This window comes from Xenopus tropicalis, chromosome 5 (assembly GCF_000004195.4).
Source record: "Xenopus tropicalis strain Nigerian chromosome 5, UCB_Xtro_10.0, whole genome shotgun sequence".
NCBI lineage: Eukaryota > Metazoa > Chordata > Amphibia > Anura > Pipidae > Xenopus > Xenopus tropicalis.
This window is the reverse complement of record NC_030681.2, coordinates 15,955,238-15,976,779: the sequence shown is the minus strand read 5'-3', so window position 1 is coordinate 15,976,779 and position 21,542 is coordinate 15,955,238. Positions and strand designations below refer to the sequence as shown.

General features: G+C 45.1%; 1 protein-coding gene across 1 annotated transcript in view; it reads left to right on the top strand.

The window, feature by feature from the left end:
- The first annotated feature begins 14,036 nt into the window (after positions 1-14,036).
- Positions 14,037-21,542, top strand: part of kcnh1 (potassium voltage-gated channel subfamily H member 1) — a 209,006-nt gene continuing 201,500 nt past the window's right edge. Inside the window, exon 1 of the mRNA XM_031902899.1 lies at positions 14,037-14,424. Coding sequence (XP_031758759.1) covers positions 14,352-14,424 — 73 coding nt within the window. The 5' untranslated portion in view covers positions 14,037-14,351. The remainder of the gene's footprint in view (positions 14,425-21,542) is intronic.

Below are 21,542 nucleotides of genomic sequence, written 5' to 3'. Positions count from 1 at the left end.
ATTGGGTTTATTTCATGGTTAAATGATTCCCTTTTCTCTGTAATAATAAAACAGTACCTGTACTTGATCCCAACTAAGATATAATTACCCCTTATTGGGGGCAGAACAGCCCTATTGGGTTTATTTCATGGTTAAATGATTCCCTTTTCTCTGTAATAATAAAACAGTACCTGTACTTGATCCCAACTAAGATATAATTAATCCTTATTGGAGCCAAAACAATCCTATTGTGTTCAATCACTGTTTAAATAATTTATTAAGTAGACTTAAGGTAGGAGATCCAAATTATGGAAAGACCCCTTATCCGGAAAACCCAGGGTCCCGAGCATTCTGGATAACAGGTCCCAATCGTGTATTACAATTCAGTCAATTTAGACCAAATTGGATGCATTTTTGTGACTCTGTTCCCCCCCCCCTCAATATGTCATTGTAGCCCAATCACTTTCCAGTTCATCAGCAAGGACTGCACTGGTCCCCAATTCCACCAAGTGATTTGCTCATGAGTTGATCTGTCAGATCATTAGGTACATTTAATTTCATTTTGGTGCAAAGGTTTGATAAGAGTACAGACAAGAAAGGCCCTACAAGCCCCCCTTTCCCATGTGAACAGACTTTTTCTGGTGTGACCAGTTTATTTATATACACCCCACTAACTTTCTTTTCTTTGTGGTTCTTGAAGCCATCAAACCCCAAACTATGGGGAATGCATATTTTCTGTCCTGGATACTCTACTAGAGGTAGCATGAAGGATATTGAGGGTGAGATTTGGGGTCTGCTGGGTAAGTGTTACCCCAATGTTTCTATATATCTGTAACCTTGTTATGAGCTAAGGGGGCCCAGCCTGAAGGCCAGTTAGGGGGAGATTTGGGGTGAGTGCTTATTTGTGCCCTGGGTACCCCTGGAACTATAGCAGGGTAACTGTTACCCCAATGTTTCTATATATCTGTAACCTTGTTATGGGCTAAGGGGGCCCAGCCTGAAGGCCAGTTAGGGGGGATTTGGGGTGAGTGCTTATTTGTGCCCTGGGTACCCCTGGAACTATAGCGGGGTAACTGTTACCCCAAAGTTTCTATATATCTGTAACCTTGTTATGGGCTAAGGGGGCCCAGCCTGAAGGCCAGTTAGGGGGGGATTTGGGGTGAGTGCTTATTTGTGCCCTGGGTACCCCTGGAACTATAGCAGGGTGACTGTTACCCCAATGTTTCTATATATCTGTAACCTTATGAGCTAAGGGGGCCCAGCCTGAAGGCCAGTTAGGGGGAGATTTGGGGTGAGTACCTGTCTGGTCCCCTGGGAACGCCTGGAACTATACCCGAGTAACTTACACTGATGTTTCTGTAACCTTGCAAAGGGGGCATTGGCCATATTAAGGGAAGCTTACACAGAAATTCACTGCCAGATCTACTTGGTGGACACTACCCATGATAGCCTAAAATTGTTGTTAAGGGAAAAAATGTTGATTGCTGATACCCATGACACCAATGACAGACAGGGGTGTGCAAGGCACAGCGGGGCTTCCACGACCCTTAATGCCCCCCCAGCGCTCACCCACTGCCAGCCCCTCCCTTCCCCCCCGTACATGTACCTTATACTTATGCGCAATCAGGGAGGGAGGACTGTGATGTAACATCAACAACAGGGAAGTGACAGGTAGGGAACGGTTCTGGGTTGGTGGGGCTCACTGGGTTTTTTTCCAGTGTCCCATTGGCCCAGAACGATTCTAATTACATGCCACCAATTATTTTCCATTCAGCAGAAGCTACATTTTGATTTCTACTGCAGATTTCAACATGTGTATCATACGTGGCTCAGCCATTAATGTGCACCTGTAAAATCCCCTGAAATTGTATATTTCTGTTTTCAACAAAGCACTCAGCCTTGATCACTATGTATTTTCTGTATTTGTAATCACAACGAGATAGCACTAACATGTTAAGCTTCTCCTCTGTGTTCAATGTGCATCTCTTCATTCCGCGCTGCCCTATATATGTGTCTCAAGGCTGAACTGCTTCCCTTCGGAAGGCTGAGCTGGGACTATTCAAACTGTCAGATCAATGAAAAATGTGAAGAGCTAAATTAAGCTTTTTCCTCTAGTCTGTTGTATGCAAATTCTGATCTCGGCCATGAAAATATCACAGGACTGGATCACAGATCCCTCTGCCCAATGTGGGTCAGACTGAAAATGTACCGGAGGATCTACCGGTGGGCTCCAGCCAAGAACAATTCCCATCAGCCCTCTCTTATTCCCACCGTAGGTCTTTATGATACCTAGTACATTTAGCCTTGTCGATGCCGGATTGTATTGAGAGTGGTGGTGTTGGTGTTGTATTGAGAGTGGGCCTTGGGTGTTGGTGTTGTACTGAGAGTGGGCCTTGGGTGTTAGTGTTGTATTGAGAGTGGGCCTTGGGTGTTGGTGTTGTATTGAGAGTGGGCCTTGGGTGTTGGTGTTGTATTGAAAGTGAGCCTTGGGTGTTGGTGTTGCACTGAGAGTGGGCCTTGGGTGTTCGTGTATTACTGAGAGTGGGCCTTGGATGTTGGTGTTGCATTGAGAGTGGGCCTTGGGTGTTGGTGTTGTACTGAGAGTGGGCCTTGGATGTTGGTGTTGTACTAAGAGTGGGTGTTGGTGTTGCATTGAGAGTGGGCCTAGGGTGTTACTGTGCATTGAGAGTGGGCCTTGGGTGTTGGTGTTGTACTGAGAGTGGGCCTTGGGTGTTGGTGTTGCATTGAGAGTGGGCCTTGGGTGTTGGTGTTGCATTGAGAGTGGGCCTTGGGTGTTGGTGTTGCATTGAGAGTGGGCCTTGGGTGTTGGTGTTGCATTGAGAGTGGGCCTTGGGTGTTGGTGTTGCATTGAGAGTGGGCCTTGGGTGTTGGTGTTGTACTGAGAGTGGGCCTTGGGTGTTGGTGTTGCATTGAGAGTGGGCCTTGGGTGTTGGTGTTGCATTGAGAGTGGGCCTTGGGTGTTGGTGTTGCATTGAGAGTGGGCCTTGGGTGTTGGTGTTGCACTGAGAGTGAGCCTTGGGTGTTGGTGTTGCATTGAGAGTGAGCCTTGGGTGTTGGTGTTGCACTGAGAGTGAGCCTTGGGTGTTGGTGTTGCACTGAGAGTGGGCCTTGGGTGTTGGTGTTGCATTGAGAGTGGGCCTTGGGTGTTGGTGTTGCATTGAGAGTGGGCCTTGGGTGTTGGTGTTGCATTGAGAGTGGGCCTTGGGTGTTGGTGTTGCATTGAGAGTGGGCCTTGGGTGTTGGTGTTGCATTGAGAGTGGGCCTTGGGTGTTGGTGTTGCATTGAGAGTGGGCCTTGGGTGTTGGTGTTGCATTGAGAGTGGGCCTTGGGTGTTGGTGTTGCATTGAGAGTGGGCCTTGGGTGTTGGTGTTGCACTGAGAGTGGGCCTTGGGTGTTGGTGTTGCACTGAGAGTGGGCCTTGGGTGTTTTGGTGTTGCACTGAGAGTGGGCCTTGGGTGTTGGTGTTGCACTGAGAGTGGGCCTTTGGTGTTGGTGTTGCACTGAGAGTGGGCCTTGGGTGTTGGTGTTGCACTGAGAGTGGGCCTTGGGTGTTGGTGTTGCACTGAGAGTGGGCCTTGGGTGTTGGTGTTGCATTGAGAGTGGGCCTTGGGTGTTGGTGTTGCATTGAGAGTGGGCCTTGGGTGTTGGTGTTGCATTGAGAGTGGGCCTTGGGTTTTCTGATGGGCTGCTAGAGGCCCAGTCCGACACTGTATGAGGGTTGCCTTTTAAGACTTGCCGACTGTATTTCTTTTAATACATATAAGGGCCCTTTTGAAGTAATAGGATTAATAATCCATACACAAGCAGTTCAAAGGTTTTTTTAAATTCTTAATCTTTGGGCTCTCTCAAATAATAGCCACACTTTAAATCAATTACATTTGTATCAAGCACTAAGGGGGGTTTTATGAATTAATGAATATTATGCCAATTCCTGGGAGTTGGATGGCTGTATGATTTCATGTACAGCACTTACAGTATATATGGCTTCTTTTAGTGTATATCCCTGCCAATAACTGGAGACTAGAAATCCTTATTGCTCTGCGCTGCTGCCAGATGGGACAAGCCAAATCTCTCCGTGGCCATTAAGGGGAAGATAAGGCAAATTCCAATGACAAATGATTCTTTAATCTGCTGGGAAAATGTCAGTTACTATGGATTAGCTGTAGCATCTCAAATGTCAATGATCAATAGCAAATAATTGAAATCAAATTCAGCAAAAAAGTTATTCTAGGCCTGATGGGATTCTCATCCCTGGACTAATTTATAGGTTAAGGTAAACAAAAAAGCATCAGACTGGTGCCTTTTGCCAAAAAATGTAATCTAACATAGTAGATGAGATGAGGTTGAAAAAGGTACTGTTCCTTTAAATCCTAGAATTCCCATGTTCCCCAAAAGCTACACAAAACAAACAAATGGCCCCCAAAGAAAGTATCTGTGGATCGGCATCATATTATAATGTAACTAGTTCTGGTAGGAAGAACATTCTTTTTTATTATTCACCATTCAAAGGGGTACTAAATTAGGGATGCACCGAAACCACTCCGGCCAAACCTCCGAACCCACGTAGCAGGATTCGGCCGAATCCTAATCCTAACTAGCATATGCTGATTAGGATTGGATGGGGTTAAAAATCCAAAAAAAAATTTCAGTGCCCATTTAACCCTTTTGCCGCAGATCTGGCCGAAACTGAATCCTTAAAAAAACGCCGGGATTCGGTGCATCCCTAGTACTAAACCCAGCTGCACAGCACGGCTCAACCAAACTTTATTTAGTTGTTGCTGGAATACAAATCCCAGAATAATGTAACATATAATGAAGGGTGAGGCATGCTGGGAGCTTTAGTCCAGCAACATCAGGGTTGTATTCTTAAAGCTATATTGCACAATAAGACTTTACCAAAACTTTCCCCCAAATTTCCAGGGCCAGTGGCTGCATTCAAATGCAAGAAATTGTCCAATGAGAATCCCAGCTGATCTGCGTCAATCTGGCTCCATGTTCTCTGTTCCTGCAGTTGGAGTTGGAAGCAATAAGCACAGTTTCCCAGCACTGAACCAGTCTGTCCCTTTATCCCCATGTCTGATTCCTGTGCCATATAATGACGGGAAATAATGACATAATTATCTCTGTATGTAAGGTACCAGCAAGATGGCTGACAGAGCTTGGAATCTGCATTCTCATTGGTCAATTATTTTACATTTATAATAAAGTTTTTTTCTAGTTGGTGAATTTTCTTGCATCCATAATTACATTTTTAAGCAACTTCTATAGCAAACCTAGGGGGGGGGTGCAGTTTTTAAATACCACTTTTAAAACAAGTAAATTCGAGTAGATTTTGCTTTCTTAAAGGAACAGTAACCCCCAAAAAATGAAAGTGTATACAATATAATGTATAAATGAAAGTATTTACAATATAATGTACTGTTGCCCTGCACTGGTACAACTGGATTGTAAGCCATCTAGATTGTAAGCTCTACGGGGCAGGGACCTCCATCCTCTTGTGTCTTTGGCTCTTACCCTCCCATATAGATTGTAAGCTCTACGGGGCAGGGACCTCCATCCTCTTGTGCCTTTGGCTCTTACCCTCCCATATAGATTGTAAGCTCTACGGGGCAGGGACCTCCATCCTCTTGTGTCTTTGGCTCTTACCCTCCCATATAGATTGTAAGCTCTACGGGGCAGGGACCTCCATCCTCTTGTGTCTTTGGCCCTTACCCTCCCATATAGATTGTAAGCTCTACGGGGCAGGGACCTCCATCCTCTTGTGTCTTTGGCCCTTACCCTCCCATATAGATTGTAAGCTCTACGGGGCAGGGACCTCCATCCTCTTGTGTCTTTGGCTCTTACCCTCCCATATAGATTGTAAGCTCTACGGGGCAGGGACCTCCATCCTCTTGTGTCTTTGGCCCTTACCCTCCCATATAGATTGTAAGCTCTACGGGGCAGGGACCTCCATCCTCTTGTGTCTTTGGCTCTTACCCTCCCATATAGATTGTAAGCTCTACGGGGCAGGGACCTCCATCCTCTTGTGTCTTTGGCCCTTACCCTCCCATATAGATTGTAAGCTCTACAGGGCAGGGACCTCCATCCTCTTGTGTCTTTGGCTCTTACCCTCCCATATAGAGTGTAAGCTGTATGGGGCAGGGACCTCCATCCTCTTGTGTCTTTGGCTCTTACCCTCCCATATAGATTGTAAGCTCTACAGGGCAGGGACCTCCATCCTCTTGTGTCTTTGGCTCTTACCCTCCCATATAGAGTGTAAGCTGTACGGGGCAGGGACCTCCATGCTCTTGTGTCTTTGGCTCTTATCTTATTGCAACTGTATCTTGTATTTATTTGTATTTATTGTTATACTTTGTATTTATCTATTATTATCTTAATAACCCCCCCCGTTTGTATTAATGAATTCTACTGTACAGCGCTGCGTACATAAGTAGCACTTTATAAATAAAGATATACATACATACATATATATATACATACATACAACTGGTGTGTTTGCCGAATTTGTTTCTAAAAGAGAAAAAAATGCTGTGACTTTAGAGATTTACTGTGTGTCTAAATGGCTAAAAACTCGCCGAGTTCATATAGAATTCCCTTTCCTTTTCCTTGAAGTTCTTTCTTTTGCCTAGAAACTTTAGAGATTTTACTGGGTTTTGTCCGAAAATCACTACTTTTGTTGCTGCAAAAATCCCGACTTTATCAAATTGTCGCTGCGACAATTCGATAAAGTCGGGATTTACACGGCGACAGTTCGAAACAGTTTCCAGGAAGACCCTGGAGCTACCGCTCCCCTAAACATGGCGGTGATCCCAGGCTTCCTACAGCAGCTTTGGTTAATAGCCACAGTGTGAGTTTTCTCTGACATGGATGGGTAATTGGCTAGCTTATGTAGATTCTGTATTGCACGGATCCCCAAGCTTATACTGTATACCCCTGAGCTACATTTCAGTGGAAAAAGTGTTGGGGAGCAACACAAGCATTAAAAAAGTTCCTGGGGTGCCAGTGAGAGCTATGATTGGCTACTTAATAGCCCCTATTTGAGGGCACCCACTCCAATTAGAAGAAGGGAGGTTCCGTTTAAATATTGGGAAAGGGTTTTTTACAGTGAGAGCTGTGAAGTTGTGGAATTCCCTCCCCGAATCAGTCGTACTGGCTGATACATTATATAACTTTTAGTAGGGGCTGGATGGATTCTTAGCAAGTGAGGGAATACAGGGGTAGGGGAGATAGCTCTCAGTACAAGTGAGGGAATACAGGGGTAGGGGGGATAGCTCTCGGTACAAGTGAGGGAATACAGGGGTAGGGGAGATAGCTCTCAGTACAAGTGAGGGAATACAGGGGTAGGGGGGATAGCTCTCAGTACAAGTGAGGGAATACAGGGGTATGGGGGATAGCTCTCAGTACAATTGAGGGAATACAGGGGTAGGGGGGATAGCTCTCAGTACAATTGAGGGAATACAGGGGTAGGGGAGATAGCTCTCAGTACAAGTGAGGGAATACAGGGGTAGGGGGGGATAGCTCTCAGTACAAGTGAGGGAATACAGGGGTAGGGGAGATAGCTCTCAGTACAAGTGAGGGAATACAGGGGTAGGGGAGATAGCTCTCAGTACAAGTGAGGGAATACAGGGTTATGGGAGATAGCTCTCAGTACAAGTGAGGGAATACAGGGGTAGGGGAGATAGCTCTCAGTACAAGTGAGGGAATACAGGGGTATGGGAGATAGCTCTCAGTACAAGTGAGGGAATACAGGGGTAGGGGAGATAGCTCTCAGTACAAGTGAGGGAATACAGGGGTAGGGGAGATAGCTCTCAGTACAAGTGAGGGAATACAGGGGTAGGGGGGATAGCTCTCAGTACAAGTGAGGGAATACAGGGGTAGGGGGGATAGCTCTCAGTACAAGTGAGGGAATACAGGGGTAGGGGGGATAGCTCTCAGTACAAGTGAGGGAATACAGGGGTAGGGGAGATAGCTCTCAGTACAAGTGAGGGAATACAGGGGTAGGGGAGATAGCTCTCAGTACAAGTGAGGGAATACAGGGGTAGGGGGGATAGCTCTCAGTACAAGTGAGGGAATACAGGGGGTAAGGGGGGATAGCTCTCAGTACAAGTGAGGGAATACAGGGGTAGGGGGGATAGCTCTCAGTACAAGTGAGGGAATACAGGGGTAGGGGAGATAGCTCTCAGTACAAGTGAGGGAATACAGGGGTAGGGGAGATAGCTCTCAGTACAAGTGAGGGAATACAGGGGTAGGGGAGATAGCTCTCAGTACAAGTGAGGGAATACAGGGGTAGGGGAGATAGCTCTCAGTACAAGTGAGGGAATACAGGGGTAGGGGAGATAGCTCTCAGTACAAGTGAGGGAATACAGGGGTATGGGAGATAGCTCTCAGTACAAGTGAGGGAATACAGGGGTAGGGAGATAGCTCTCAGTACAAGTGAGGGAATACAGGGGTAGGGGAGATAGCTCTCAGTACAAGTGAGGGAATACAGGGTAGGGGAGATAGCTCTCAGTACAAGTGAGGGAATACAGGGGTATGGGAGATAGCTCTCAGTACAAGTGAGGGAATACAGGGGTAGGGGAGATAGCTCTCAGTACAAGTGAGGGAATACAGGGGTAGGGGAGATAGCTCTCAGTACAAGTGAGGGAATACAGGGGTAGGGGGGATAGCTCTCAGTACAAGTGAGGGAATACAGGGGTAGGGGAGATAGCTCTCAGTACAAGTGAGGGAATACAGGGGTAGGGGAGATAGCTCTCAGTACAAGTGAGGGAATACAGGGGTAGGGGAGATAGCTCTCAGTACAAGTGAGGGAATACAGGGGTAGGGGAGATAGCTCTCAGTACAAGTGAGGGAATACAGGGGTAGGGGAGATAGCTCTCAGTACAAGTGAGGGAATACAGGGGTAGGGGAGATAGCTCTCAGTACAAGTGAGGGAATACAGGGGTAGGGGAGATAGCTCTCAGTACAAGTGAGGGAATACAGGGGTAGGGGGATAGCTCTCAGTACAAGTGAGGGAATACAGGGGTAGGGGAGATAGCTCTCAGTACAAGTGAGGGAATACAGGGGTAGGGGAGATAGCTCTCAGTACAAGTGAGGGAATACAGGGGTAGGGGAGATAGCTCTCAGTACAAGTGAGGGAATACAGGGGTAGGGGAGATAGCTCTCAGTACAAGTGAGGGAATACAGGGGTATGGGAGATAGCTCTCAGTACAAGTGAGGGAATACAGGGGTAGGGGAGATAGCTCTCAGTACAAGTGAGGGAATACAGGGGTAGGGGAGATAGCTCTCAGTACAAGTGAGGGAATACAGGGGTATGGGAGATAGCTCTCAGTACAAGTGAGGGAATACAGGGGTATGGGAGATAGCTCTCAGTACAAGTGAGGGAATACAGGGGTAGGGGGGATAGCTCTCAGTACAAGTGAGGGAATACAGGGGTAGGGGGGATAGCTCTCAGTACAAGTGAGGGAATACAGGGGTAGGGGGGATAGCTCTCAGTACAAGTGAGGGAATACAGGGGTAGGGGAGATAGCTCTCAGTACAAGTGAGGGAATACAGGGGTAGGGGAGATAGCTCTCAGTACAAGTGAGGGAATACAGGGGTAGGGGAGATAGCTCTCAGTACAAGTGAGGGAATACAGGGGTAGGGGAGATAGCTCTCAGTACAAGTGAGGGAATACAGGGGTATGGGAGATAGCTCTCAGTACAAGTGAGGGAATACAGGGGTATGGGAGATAGCTCTCAGTACAAGTGAGGGAATACAGGGGTATGGGAGATAGCTCTCAGTACAAGTGAGGGAATACAGGGGTAGGGGAGATAGCTCTCAGTACAAGTGAGGGAATACAGGGGTAGGGGGGATAGCTCTCAGTACAAGTGAGGGAATACAGGGGTAGGGGAGATAGCTCTCAGTACAAGTGAGGGAATACAGGGGTAGGGGGGATAGCTCTCAGTACAAGTGAGGGAATACAGGGGTATGGGAGATAGCTCTCAGTACAAGTGAGGGAATACAGGGGTATGGGAGATAGCTCTCAGTACAAGTGAGGGAATACAGGGGTAGGGGGGATAGCTCTCAGTACAAGTGAGGGAATACAGGGGTAGGGGAGATAGCTCTCAGTACAAGTGAGGGAATACAGGGGTAGGGGAGATAGCTCTCAGTACAAGTGAGGGAATACAGGGGTAGGGGGATAGCTCTCAGTACAAGTGAGGGAATACAGGGGTATGGGAGATAGCTCTCAGTACAAGTGAGGGAATACAGGGGTAGGGGAGATAGCTCTCAGTACAAGTGAGGGAATACAGGGGTAGGGGGGATAGCTCTCAGTACAAGTGAGGGAATACAGGGGTAGGGGGGATAGCTCTCAGTACAAGTGAGGGAATACAGGGTTATGGGAGATAGCTCTTAGTACAAGTTGATCCAGGGACTGGTCCGATTGCCATCTTGGACTCAGGAAGGAATTTTTTCCCCTCTGCGGCAAATTAGAGAGGCTTCAGATGGGGTTTTTTGCCTTCCTCTGGATCAACTAGCAGTTAGGCAGGTTATATATAGGCATTATGGTTGAACGTGATGGACGTACGCCTTTTTTCAACCTAACTTATTATGTTACTATGTATGTGGACTGGCAGCCTACTTGCCTCCTTAGCAGAAATAACTCAAAAATCAAAAATAACTCCCTGGTTTGGGGGCACTGAGAGCAACATCCAAGGGGTTGGGGAGCAACATGTTACTCACGAGCCACTGGTTGGGGATCACTGCTTTATTGTAAACTCCACCCAGACAGGACATCATGAGTGGGTTAGAAGGCTTATTGGCTCTACTAGATACCCTTGAAGGCAGCTTATAGAATTATGGGAAGACAGGGGGGAAAGCTAATGTTGTGACTAGGGTTGCCACCTCACCCCTGTGACACCGGCCACACATTAAATCCACATCCTGCATGGCTAGTTAGCTGTTAATCTAAATGCTGCATGGCTGCACATAAATCAGTTTAGTCTGCAGCGTGCATCTCAATGAATTGCTAACTAGCCCTGCAGAATGTGGATTCAATATGTGGCCAGTATCAAAGGGGTGAGGTGGCAACCCTAGTTCTGTCCTAGAGTTTTTACGAAAGATGAATCAGTGGCAGAAACAGCAGTGTTTTCCTATATCTGAACCCTTGTAATGAGCTAAAGGGGGGGGGGGGGGGGGATATCGCCAAATATCAGATTTTAAAGGGTCTTTAACCTTTAAAAGTCCAAATACAACTGACCTAGTGGACATAAGCGCTGCGTACATAAGTAGCGCTTTATAAATAAAGTTATACATGCATACATAAAAATAGAAACAGCAGCTGTGATGCAATATGATCTTCAACCAGCAGATGGCACTGCCAGGTATTGTATAGGGCTGACACCATTACACAGCACATTTACAGATACTGTTCATTACTGCACCCATGGAGCTTACACTTAAAGGTCCTTATCACGTTTTATCAGGATAAATCACCCTGACTGATTGGGGGTGATGGGAGAACATGCAAATAATGCCCAGGTCAGAGTCAAAGGCTTCAGTCTACCACTCTCCAGATGTTTTTTAAGCTGTTGATGTCTCATAATCAAATCCTGTGTATCTATGCGTGAGATAATGAGTTTCTAGCCTATGATCAATCAGCTGTTGCTGAACTATAACTCCCAGGACCCCCCCAACATGCCAAGCTATAGCTCACTCCTGTACTTGGGTGAGTGATGTTATATTTGTGGAAATTCCTCTAATGAAATCCAGCATTCCCCTGCTGCTTCACTTAATTGGTACTGTTAATTACTAATTAGCGTTTGCCAATTTTTGCTTTAGCTTTATTGTATTCCACTATAACTCACTGTGGACGTATCCAGTTCATAGCTATAGTTCATATTTATGTTATTGATGCTGTGGACATTGTTGGTGGTCTCTAGGGGGGCCACTGCTGATTGTAAATCTGGGACTTTTTTGCCTGGCTGCTGTTGCAGTTTCCACCACTAGATGCCGCTGTGGCATAACCTATAGGGTTGCAGTCAGCAAATGGTTTTGATGATTTTTTTGTCACATCCCCTGAATCCCCTGTAGTTACACCCCCGGCAAAGATGCAGATTTTTTATTAGCACCAGTCTGTTTGCTCTTTTGCAAGAGGCTTGGTGCCTGCACTGTCCAAGGTTCTGAAATAAGTTGCATCTCCCAGTACCTTGCATATTACTTACGCTTAGCCCAGGGCTGTAGACCCACTGGTTGGATATTGCATTTCGAAGGGGTCTACTCAAGTGCTCTATAGAATTTTTTGACATATTTCTGATATAAATCAGCCTTCAAACTGGAGCCATAACCAGCCCACTGCTTGTATAAAGTTGGACACCACTGCCCTAAAACACAATCCTTTGGGCATCTCTAAACCTTAATTAACCCACAATATTATTACCCCTTTAATCATTAACCCTCTATGGCATCCAACATCTGACCAATTGCTTACTGTCATTATATCTATTCTATCTATAACTCTTCTGCAACTTATTAACCAGCCATCAGGTGTCAGTGGGGGTTTAACTACAGAGGAAGCAGACCCTGCAGGCCCAGGAGTGTAGGGGTCCCAATAAGGCCTTAATTATACAGCACTTAAAATATATCTTAATAGAATAGGTCAACTATAGGGGCCCCAAATTGAATTTGTTGTGGGGCCCAGTAACATCTAGTTACACCACTGGGTGTCAGTAACCATCTCTAACAACTAATAACCAACCAACGGCTGTCATTAACCCACTACAGAAAAGCTTCCCATGTATTCATCCCAACCACAAGGGGGATGAATACTTAGTTGCTGTGATTATCTGCACTTTTGCAATAAGGCTGGGGTGGAAGTAGGGGGCAGACAAAAGAATTTAAACAAACAGCCCAATAACAACCGCTTTACAGTCTGGGGGCAGTTTTTCCGTTACCTACTAACCAACAATTGGCTGTCGTTAACCCTATAATGTTACTAACACCACTGCTACCAGTTGTCATTAACCTCCAACTATCTTGGACACCCTAAACTCTTTTGTAACCTACGAAGCAGCCACCAGTTGCCATTAACCCTCTGCTGTCCCTCTGCACACCAGCCCCTGGCTGTCATTAACTCATTGCTGTCTCTCCCCAAAGCCACTAACCAGGCACTGTCAGTTCCCCCCTCTGTAAGGCAATACCTGTATGTCATTAACCTATTTTGTCTCACACTTGAAAGTAAAATAAATGCATCACATGTATATGTGTGTGTGATTGCAGATAGGCAAACACTACTCTCATCAAACCTTTTTCAAAAAGCTGTCTAGACCATGTTTATTACTAATTAAAAATGACCATTCAGCCCTTACTGCTGTATTCTCTTATTTTCTGCAAAAATTCAATTTTTGAGACTCATTGTGAAGGTTTGCAGATTACTGCAGTTTCTTTATATACTGATTTCTGTAATACGGAGCTTGGCTTGTAAACTTGCGCCCATGGAATGGATGAGGAGCGACTGGGGGTCATAAGGAAGTCTTTTACTTGCCCCTAAGGGAAAGACAAGGGCCGTCCCCATTATTGTCCATCTGCGTCCCTTGTCTGTGAAGCCACGGTGCCAATGAAGCACAGAAGGAGCCACACTGTGCGCTGCCTGGTTAGAATGCAGAGGATGTTGGGCGCATTCTTAATTAAAATCAGGAGCCTGCAAAGTACATAGGAAGGTCAAAGTGTCAGCAAGACGAGACAGTAAAGCAGAGAGGATGCTGGGAGTTGTAGTTTGACCACAGGACTGGGGAACTGTGTGTTTAGACATGAATCATATGTCTTGAGTGTGTGTGGGGGGGGCAGTGACTGGTTATTAATCTATGGGCACTAGGGTCTACTGTTTCCTATTTGCAAGAGACTCAGTGGAACAGTACGAATAGAGACCAATGGAACAAGTGTTTAAAAAAAGAAAAGGCAGAGTGAGGTAGGAGGGGGAGTGGGAAAGCTAGAGAAATCCTTTCCAAGCCAAGAGCAGTTTCTATCCTGCGTCTGATTGCCCCCTGCATGGAGATGTTTCCTTCAGGACCCCGGAGAGCTCAGCGCTGCCCATTGCCCATAGCTGGGGGGCTCGGCTGAGCAGGGGGACCTAGTAGGTGGGAGGTGGGAAAGGGACGAGTGGGGGCAGAGGAGGAGTAAGTGAGGTGGATGAGGAGTGTTGGAGAGGATGAGTGGGAGAGCAGCTTGCACAGCCACCAGTTCTTCTCCCGCTATTGGAAGCTGACTCCCAGGCAGGACCATGAGGACCTCACAGAGAGACACGAGAGGAATCTGGGTGCCTTCCATCTCTCCGCTGTCCTGAAACCCCTCCAGCTCGGGACTGTACCAGCCTGACCATGGCAGGGGGTCGCAGAGGGCTGGTCGCTCCCCAAAATACATTTTTGGAGAACATTGTCCGGAGATCTAATGGTAAGGAGCCGGGAAGCCATCTCTTTACTCTTCTTTCTCCCTCTGTCCAGCGCAAAGCTAAAAAAATATATATATCATTAGGAGTCAGCAGCCTGCAAGGAGTTAATGGTGCAGATACAGACAGGACCGGGATGTTCTACTTGCTTAATATTTTGTGCCACCAGCCTGGGATTGGCTTGATTCTGTTGGTGATGTTTAACCCTTTCTCTGAAAGAGCATTCCATCTGGCTGCCATCAGTTAAGGAGCATCTGCTTATTTATATTTCCCCCCCCGTCCCCAAGGGGTGAGAGATCGGTGGAAGGTAATAAAGAGCCAGAACTCACAGAGACAAGAACATGGTCTGTGGCACATTGCATTGGCATCCTGCTGGAAATTAGCCAAGCCTCTTGGGTATTGCACCAGTGTGTGTAAGGGAGTGAGTGTGCAACTGAGTGTGTGTAAGGGAATGAGTGTGTGTAAGGGATTGAGTGTGTGTAAGGGAGTGAGTGTACAACTGAGTGTGTGTAAGGGAGTGAGTGTGCGACTGAGTTTGTGTAAGGGTGGGAGTGAGTGTGCAACTGAGTGATTGTGCAGCTGAGTGTGTGTAAGGGAGTGAGTGTGTGACTGAGTTCATTGGAGTTGCATATCTAAAAATACTTATAAATGTATTAAAGTTGTATTGTGAGTGGAGGGGGCTGTATAGGGGACCCCAGAGGGTAAGGGATGATGGGGGGTTACAGTAATGATACGGTAAAGGTGCATTACTGAGCGGAGGCAGGATACATGCTATAAGCTGTACGCGCCATTTAGTCTCTGCCAAGTTCTCTATATCAGCACTGGGAATGGGGTAACAACAAACTTTATTGTAGTGTGTAGCATGCTGTCTGCTTGTATTGCTGGGGGTGGGAGTTGCTACTATTATAATCTGGTGGAACTCCAACGCTGACTATTACTAAACCACTAACTGGCAGGTGATGGTGGAAGATGCAACTGGAGGGCCAGAAAGAATGATGTGGGGGGGGGGGGTTACAATGTTAGAACGCAGGGAACTTCATATGAGCTGGAGGGGTTAAATAAATCAGGGATGTCCAACCAGGATTCAACTGTCAGGGGGGTGCTGGGAGTTGTAGTCCAGGCATGTTGTGGTTAAGTTTGTATGAGGCAAGTTGTTTCAAGTGCTTTTTCTATTACAACCTACTCTTGGGTCATGTAGTTCTACGGCAGCACAAAGACCACTTGACAAACTAATATGGGGTTATAAGGATAACTATCATGTTGCCAACCTGCTTTCAGAGCTGGGTATTCTCATATCAGTATTACTGGACCTTCAGTCTATACATGCCAAGCTGATAATAAAGGGGAAGAATATGGTCAGTTTTGTGTCACTGTAACCTGGCATTGGCCAATACCCATCCCCTGAGAGCTACAATAAGGAGAGACAACCCAGCTCCGATGGGATGAAAGATACAAGAGTCGAGCAGCTGAATAAAAAACACAGTTGGGATAAGGGATTTGTTTAATATATGAATCAATCTAATAAACAGTGGCCCAATAGCAGGGCTTCCCTGGAGGGCAATAATTCAGAGATGCCTTAGAGTTTTAATGTTAAAAAGTGGGAATTATACTGATACGGAGTGATCCCACTGCAGCTGGAAGTGGCCTTTATATGTATTGCAGAGGGGAGCATGGCCTGGGGTAATGAGCCTTTCCTCCGCTCTAATTCTGTATAACTGTATTCTGTGCCATCTGCATCCCTTGTCTGATCAACCTCACTGACAATGACACTCGCAGCGAGTTGCACTGCAGCACTGACTGCTTAGAATGCAGAGCATGTTAGGTGCATCCCTAATTAAATCAGCAGCGGCGGCGGCAGTGCCGGGATGGTGCATAGGGAAGAGCAGGGAAGGTTAAAGGGTCAGCAAGGCAAAGCTGGGATTTCTAACATGGGGCCCTCAATCATTGTACTGCAACTCCCAGTGTCCCCTGACAGCCAAAGACCAATCACTGGGGGGGGGGGGTATATCCAATGCCCCCTCCAAGGTGAGCAAGCCAGGAGAATAAACAGCCCATACAAAATCTGTTGGCAATCTATAAAAAAGTATAAAGAGATACTCACTGACTCATTGTAAGATGCAGCCATGCAGTTGGTGGGATTTAACTGCTCACTTCTTACAGTCCTTATAATAGAAGCCCCAGTGGGTATATTACTTTGTGACTCACCACAGCTAGAGGGGAATCTATAAAAGGCTCTAGAACAGAAATGTTCAAACTGCTGTCTTTGAACTACAACTCCCACAGCCCCCGAGAGCATTTGGCTGCAGTTCAAGAACAGCTGGAGGGCGGCAGTTGGGACAGGCTGGATTTCTGAAAAATAGAAAAACAAAAAATGGTTGGTAAATGATGCCACTTGGACATTGAGAATTAGGACTGGGAAAGCTACAGGAATCCCCCCCCCCCCTTCAAGCCAAGAGCAGTTTTTTATCTCCTATCTGACAGTTGCATGGAGATGTTTCCTTCAGGACCCTGGAGAGCTCAGAGCTTTATATCAGGGAAGCTCAGCTGAGCAGGGGAACCTAGTGAGTGGGAGGTGGGGGCAGAGGAGGAGTAAGTGAGGTGGACGAGGAGTGTTGGAGAGGATGACTGGGAGAGCATCTTGCACAGCCACTGCTTCTTATTCTGTTATTATAAGCTGAATCCCAGGCAGGACCATGAGGACCTCACAGAGTGAGAAATGAGAGGAATCTGGGTGTTTTACAGCTTAACGCTGTCCTGAAACTCTTTAACTCGGGACTGTACCAGCATGACCGTGGCAGGGGGCCGGAGAGGGCTGGTTGCCCCTCAGAATACATTTTTGGAGAACATTGTCCGGAGATCTAATGGTAAGGACATGGGAAGCCATCTCTTTACTCTTCTTTCTCCTTCTGTTCAGGCACCAGTAATATATTGCTCAGCACATGGAACTTATATTTCATGCCGGCAGCCTGGGATTGATTTTTTTTGCTTCAGTTGTAGCCCCTTCAGTAAAAGAGAAGCCAACCTTGGTGCCTCGGGCCATGAATGTTTAAGGAACTTACCCTGTTTAATGACCCAAAGTGAGAGATGGCAGTTGGGAGTATAGTAAGGTATCTAGACTTAGAGCTAATAAAGACACAAACAGTGCCCTGTGCTACTTTGCACTTGTTCTTTTGTGCATTAGATTAGTATTGGGTTTGTGTAAGGCATGATGTTTGTCAAGCAGTTTTCACAGTACCCACTGTGCTAATTATGTCAGTTTATATGTTTTATTTGTGTTTATTTGTGGTTGTGTTATATGGGATCTCAAGTGTTCTTAGCTCCTACAGACGGGAGATGATATAACCGTGTTACTCCACTTCTCAGACAGCTTGATCCTGTTGAATTCTTCACATGGACCTGTTTCCCGTTTAGGTATTTCTGTGAATCACATAACCTTACTTCTAAGGTAGTTACTAGGATCTATGGTTCCTTTGGGGATCATAGTGCCCTGCTTTTGAAGTGATCTGAAGCCCGCTGGCCACCGTCCTTTACAGGGGGGTAATAGGATCCCACAGAAGCATCCTGCTTCCCAGAATATTGATAGGACTCAGCTGATTTGTCTGCTACCCCACTTCCCAGACGGCTAATGGATTTCCACTGAAGCAAATTTATCTTCCTGACTTGCAGATCATCCGTATGATCGTGCTGGACCCTGCTTGCTACCCTGCGCCCCGGACAGTTGCTAGAGTATGCTGCCAAGCTTCCCAGTCAGTAGGATCACACTGAAGCATGCTTGCTACTTTGCTTCCCATAATACTGTATGGTTTAGTTGCAGTAAAAGGTCCTGCTTGCCATATGGTTATCAAGCTTCCATGTGTTGCTCCAATTGATGTTTCCCAAATACCGAATAGGAACTCATGGACATATTTGCCAATTTAATTCTCATTTACAACCTTGTGAATTATAAAAGGATTTTCTGTGAAGACTATTTGTGTGTAGATTTAGAGTCAATGCCAACACTTGGGAGATCTCCATCTCTGCTCCTGGCTTTTTTTAGGGTAAAATAATTCCACCTATTGAGTTTTTCCAAGCAAGGAACTCTTATCTGGAACATACCACCACTCCACGGATCACTCTGCCCCCCTTATTCTTCTGAATCTCAGTAGGAGTAGAGCATGGCTGATAATACTTAGCACAAACTACAGGGTTATTGAATAATATTTCCCTGACCAAACACCTTGTATTATATCAGAGCATTTTAGCCAACTCAGTTCATTCTTTCCATTTTTATCATTACTGAATCTTTTATTTTGGAGCCATGAGTGCATTTCCATCTTCAACGTGCTCTATGTTTTATTCAACTGCTTTAATGTAGCTTTTATACCCAAGTATCTTCTCTGACCTGGCAGATGTATCCTCAGTGTATATTCATTCAGTTGTTAATAGATTTTTATTGACTAAGTGAAACCCCAGCTTTGCACTTGCTGGTATAGGTTAATGGCTGGTTATTACTGGGTTGTTTTATGATTCTTCCCACACAATACATGACTACTTTCATCCCTGGCCAGGCCCAATCTGATGGGAAGCTTTTATTATACTCCCAGATTGAGTGTATTCAGATTGTAGCTGAAGGTGAAGGTTGGCGGGTTATGTTTGTTGATTACTTGGTGATACCGTAGAAAGATCTTTCTTAGTGATAGTGAATCCCATGGATAAACTGACTTTGTGGGCTCCTAATTATTTATTTAATGACCTTTGTATGATGACTTTCTCTCTGTATACTATATAAAGTAGTGTGGAGGAGCATTCCATTTGCACTCATCTTCAATCTAAGATTAAGTCAGACATAAAGGCTAGAAATATGGCTTATATTAAAGCTTTTGCAATTCGAGATATGGGAACTTTAATTCCCATTATTCCTACATCAGTAAAAAGATAGGGGGAATGCTGGCCATTTTAATTCATAGACACCTAGAGGTTACCCTTAATTATATAATATATAGTATAATAATACTATATTCAGATCTGCCAATAATGAACCAATGTCTCACCTGATCATTGGGTGCTGGAAGTGTAGGTTGAATCAGGGCTGTAATATCCAATTAAAGAGGGTTATATTAGGGTTATCTTGAGTTTAATTTAGCAGTGCCTAATTCCTTATGATGTATTTTAACCAGGCTTAGGGCGGTATCACAACAGAAGAGGACTATGCATGGTGTAAAACAGGGACCCCCAAGCTTTTTTACCCGTTAGCGACATTAAATATAAAAAAGTTGAGGAGCAACACAAGCATGAAAATCCTAGTAGGTGACTAATAAAGGCTGTGATAGGTTATCTGGTAGCCCAGTGCAAACTGGCAGACTACAGGAGGCCCAGTTTGGCTGTACACATGGTCTTTATGCCTCCAAGTTAGAAATTCACGAATGAAGACCTGCTTTGAGGCCACTGGGGACAACATTCAAGGGGTTGGTGAACAAAATGTTGCTCCCGAACCACTGGTTGGGGATCACTGGTGTAAAACGTTAAATGGGCCTTTACTGTCTTGCACCCTGAACTATCCGCTTGTGTGCTAGCTATTATTTCTTGATGTACAGAAATCTCACAGTTTTGATAGCAATTCCACATAGTTATGAAAGACGTCTCTCGTTAAACCCAAAATAATTTTTCTCATTTTCTAATAGGACAATTTTCCAGTTTAGATTAATTAATTAATTTGGAGAAATGCACTTTTTGTAAATGTCATAAAAATCAGAGAGATTAAAGCTGTTAGAGTTCTAGCCAGCGTTACATTGTTTTTCTCTTGCTGAGGTTGGGTTTAGCCAATGAAAGTGCAACCACCCTCACTCACCCCAAGGACAGAGGGAGGGGAGGGAGACTGAAGTTATTACTGCTGTCTCTTCATAGACTGATTCATTGCTGTCATTCTCAAGGATTTAATCTCAAGATTAAACTCTAGTTTGCATTCAAGCTGTGGCTGCCCAGCTCTATTAGAACTACAGTTCCCAGCTTTCCAGCCTCTTGTGGCAGAGATCCAGACATTTATGGAATCCCACATAGACCAATCAAATAAAAGCAATAAGATTCCTTTTAAAAAAAAGTCACATAGAAGCTATAGGCTGTCTTTTGACTAGGTGCACAGAGCACAAAACTCATTAGGGTGTACGTCCAGCACTAGAGATCCACACACCACTACCAACCAATGGCTGCTTCCTGACCAATTTAAGCATGGGCAGGCTATTCCTGGAAAGCTATTTTATGACAACTTAAGTTACCAGAAATGACTTGTGACAGATATCATTCATCTCCTAGCCATATGTTGTGATTGGCTGCTGGCTTATTTAGCAATTTCAACATTCTTATATTGTGATTGGCTACTTGCTCATTTGGTCATAGGAACATTCTTGTGTTATGATTGGCTACTGGTTTATCTGGCAATATGAACATTCTTATGTTGTCATTGGCTGCTGGCCAAAAGAACATCTAGCCATATAACTTTTTATATTATGATTGGCTACTTGTTCTTCTAGCTATATGACATTCTATGTTGTGATTGGCTGCTTGCTCATCCAGCCATATAAATATTCTTAACTTATGATAGGTTACTGACTTATTTAGCCAAATGAATATTCTTATGTTGTGATTGGCTGCTTGCTCATCTAGCCATATGAACAGTCCTATATTGCGATTGGCTGCTGGCTTGTCTAGCCATATGAATATTCTTATGTTGTAACTAGTTAATGGCTCATCTAACTATATGACTTTTCTTATATTGTGATTGGCTACTTTTGGCTCATTTGGTCATATTAACATTCCTGTGTTATGATTGGCTACTGGTTTATCTGGCAGTATGAAAATTCTTATGTTGTCATTGGCTGCTGGCTCATCTAGCCATAAGAATTTTTTATATTATTAATGGCTACTTGTTCTTTTAGCCATATGACATTCTATGTTATGATTGGCTGTTTGCTCATCCAGCCATATGAACATTCTTAACTTATGATAGGTTACTGACTTATTAAGCCAAATGAATATTCTTATGTTGTGATTGGCTGCTTGCTCATCTAGCCATATGAACATTCTTAACTTATGATAGGTTACCGACTAATTTAGCCAAATAAATATTCTTATGTTGTGATTGGCTGCT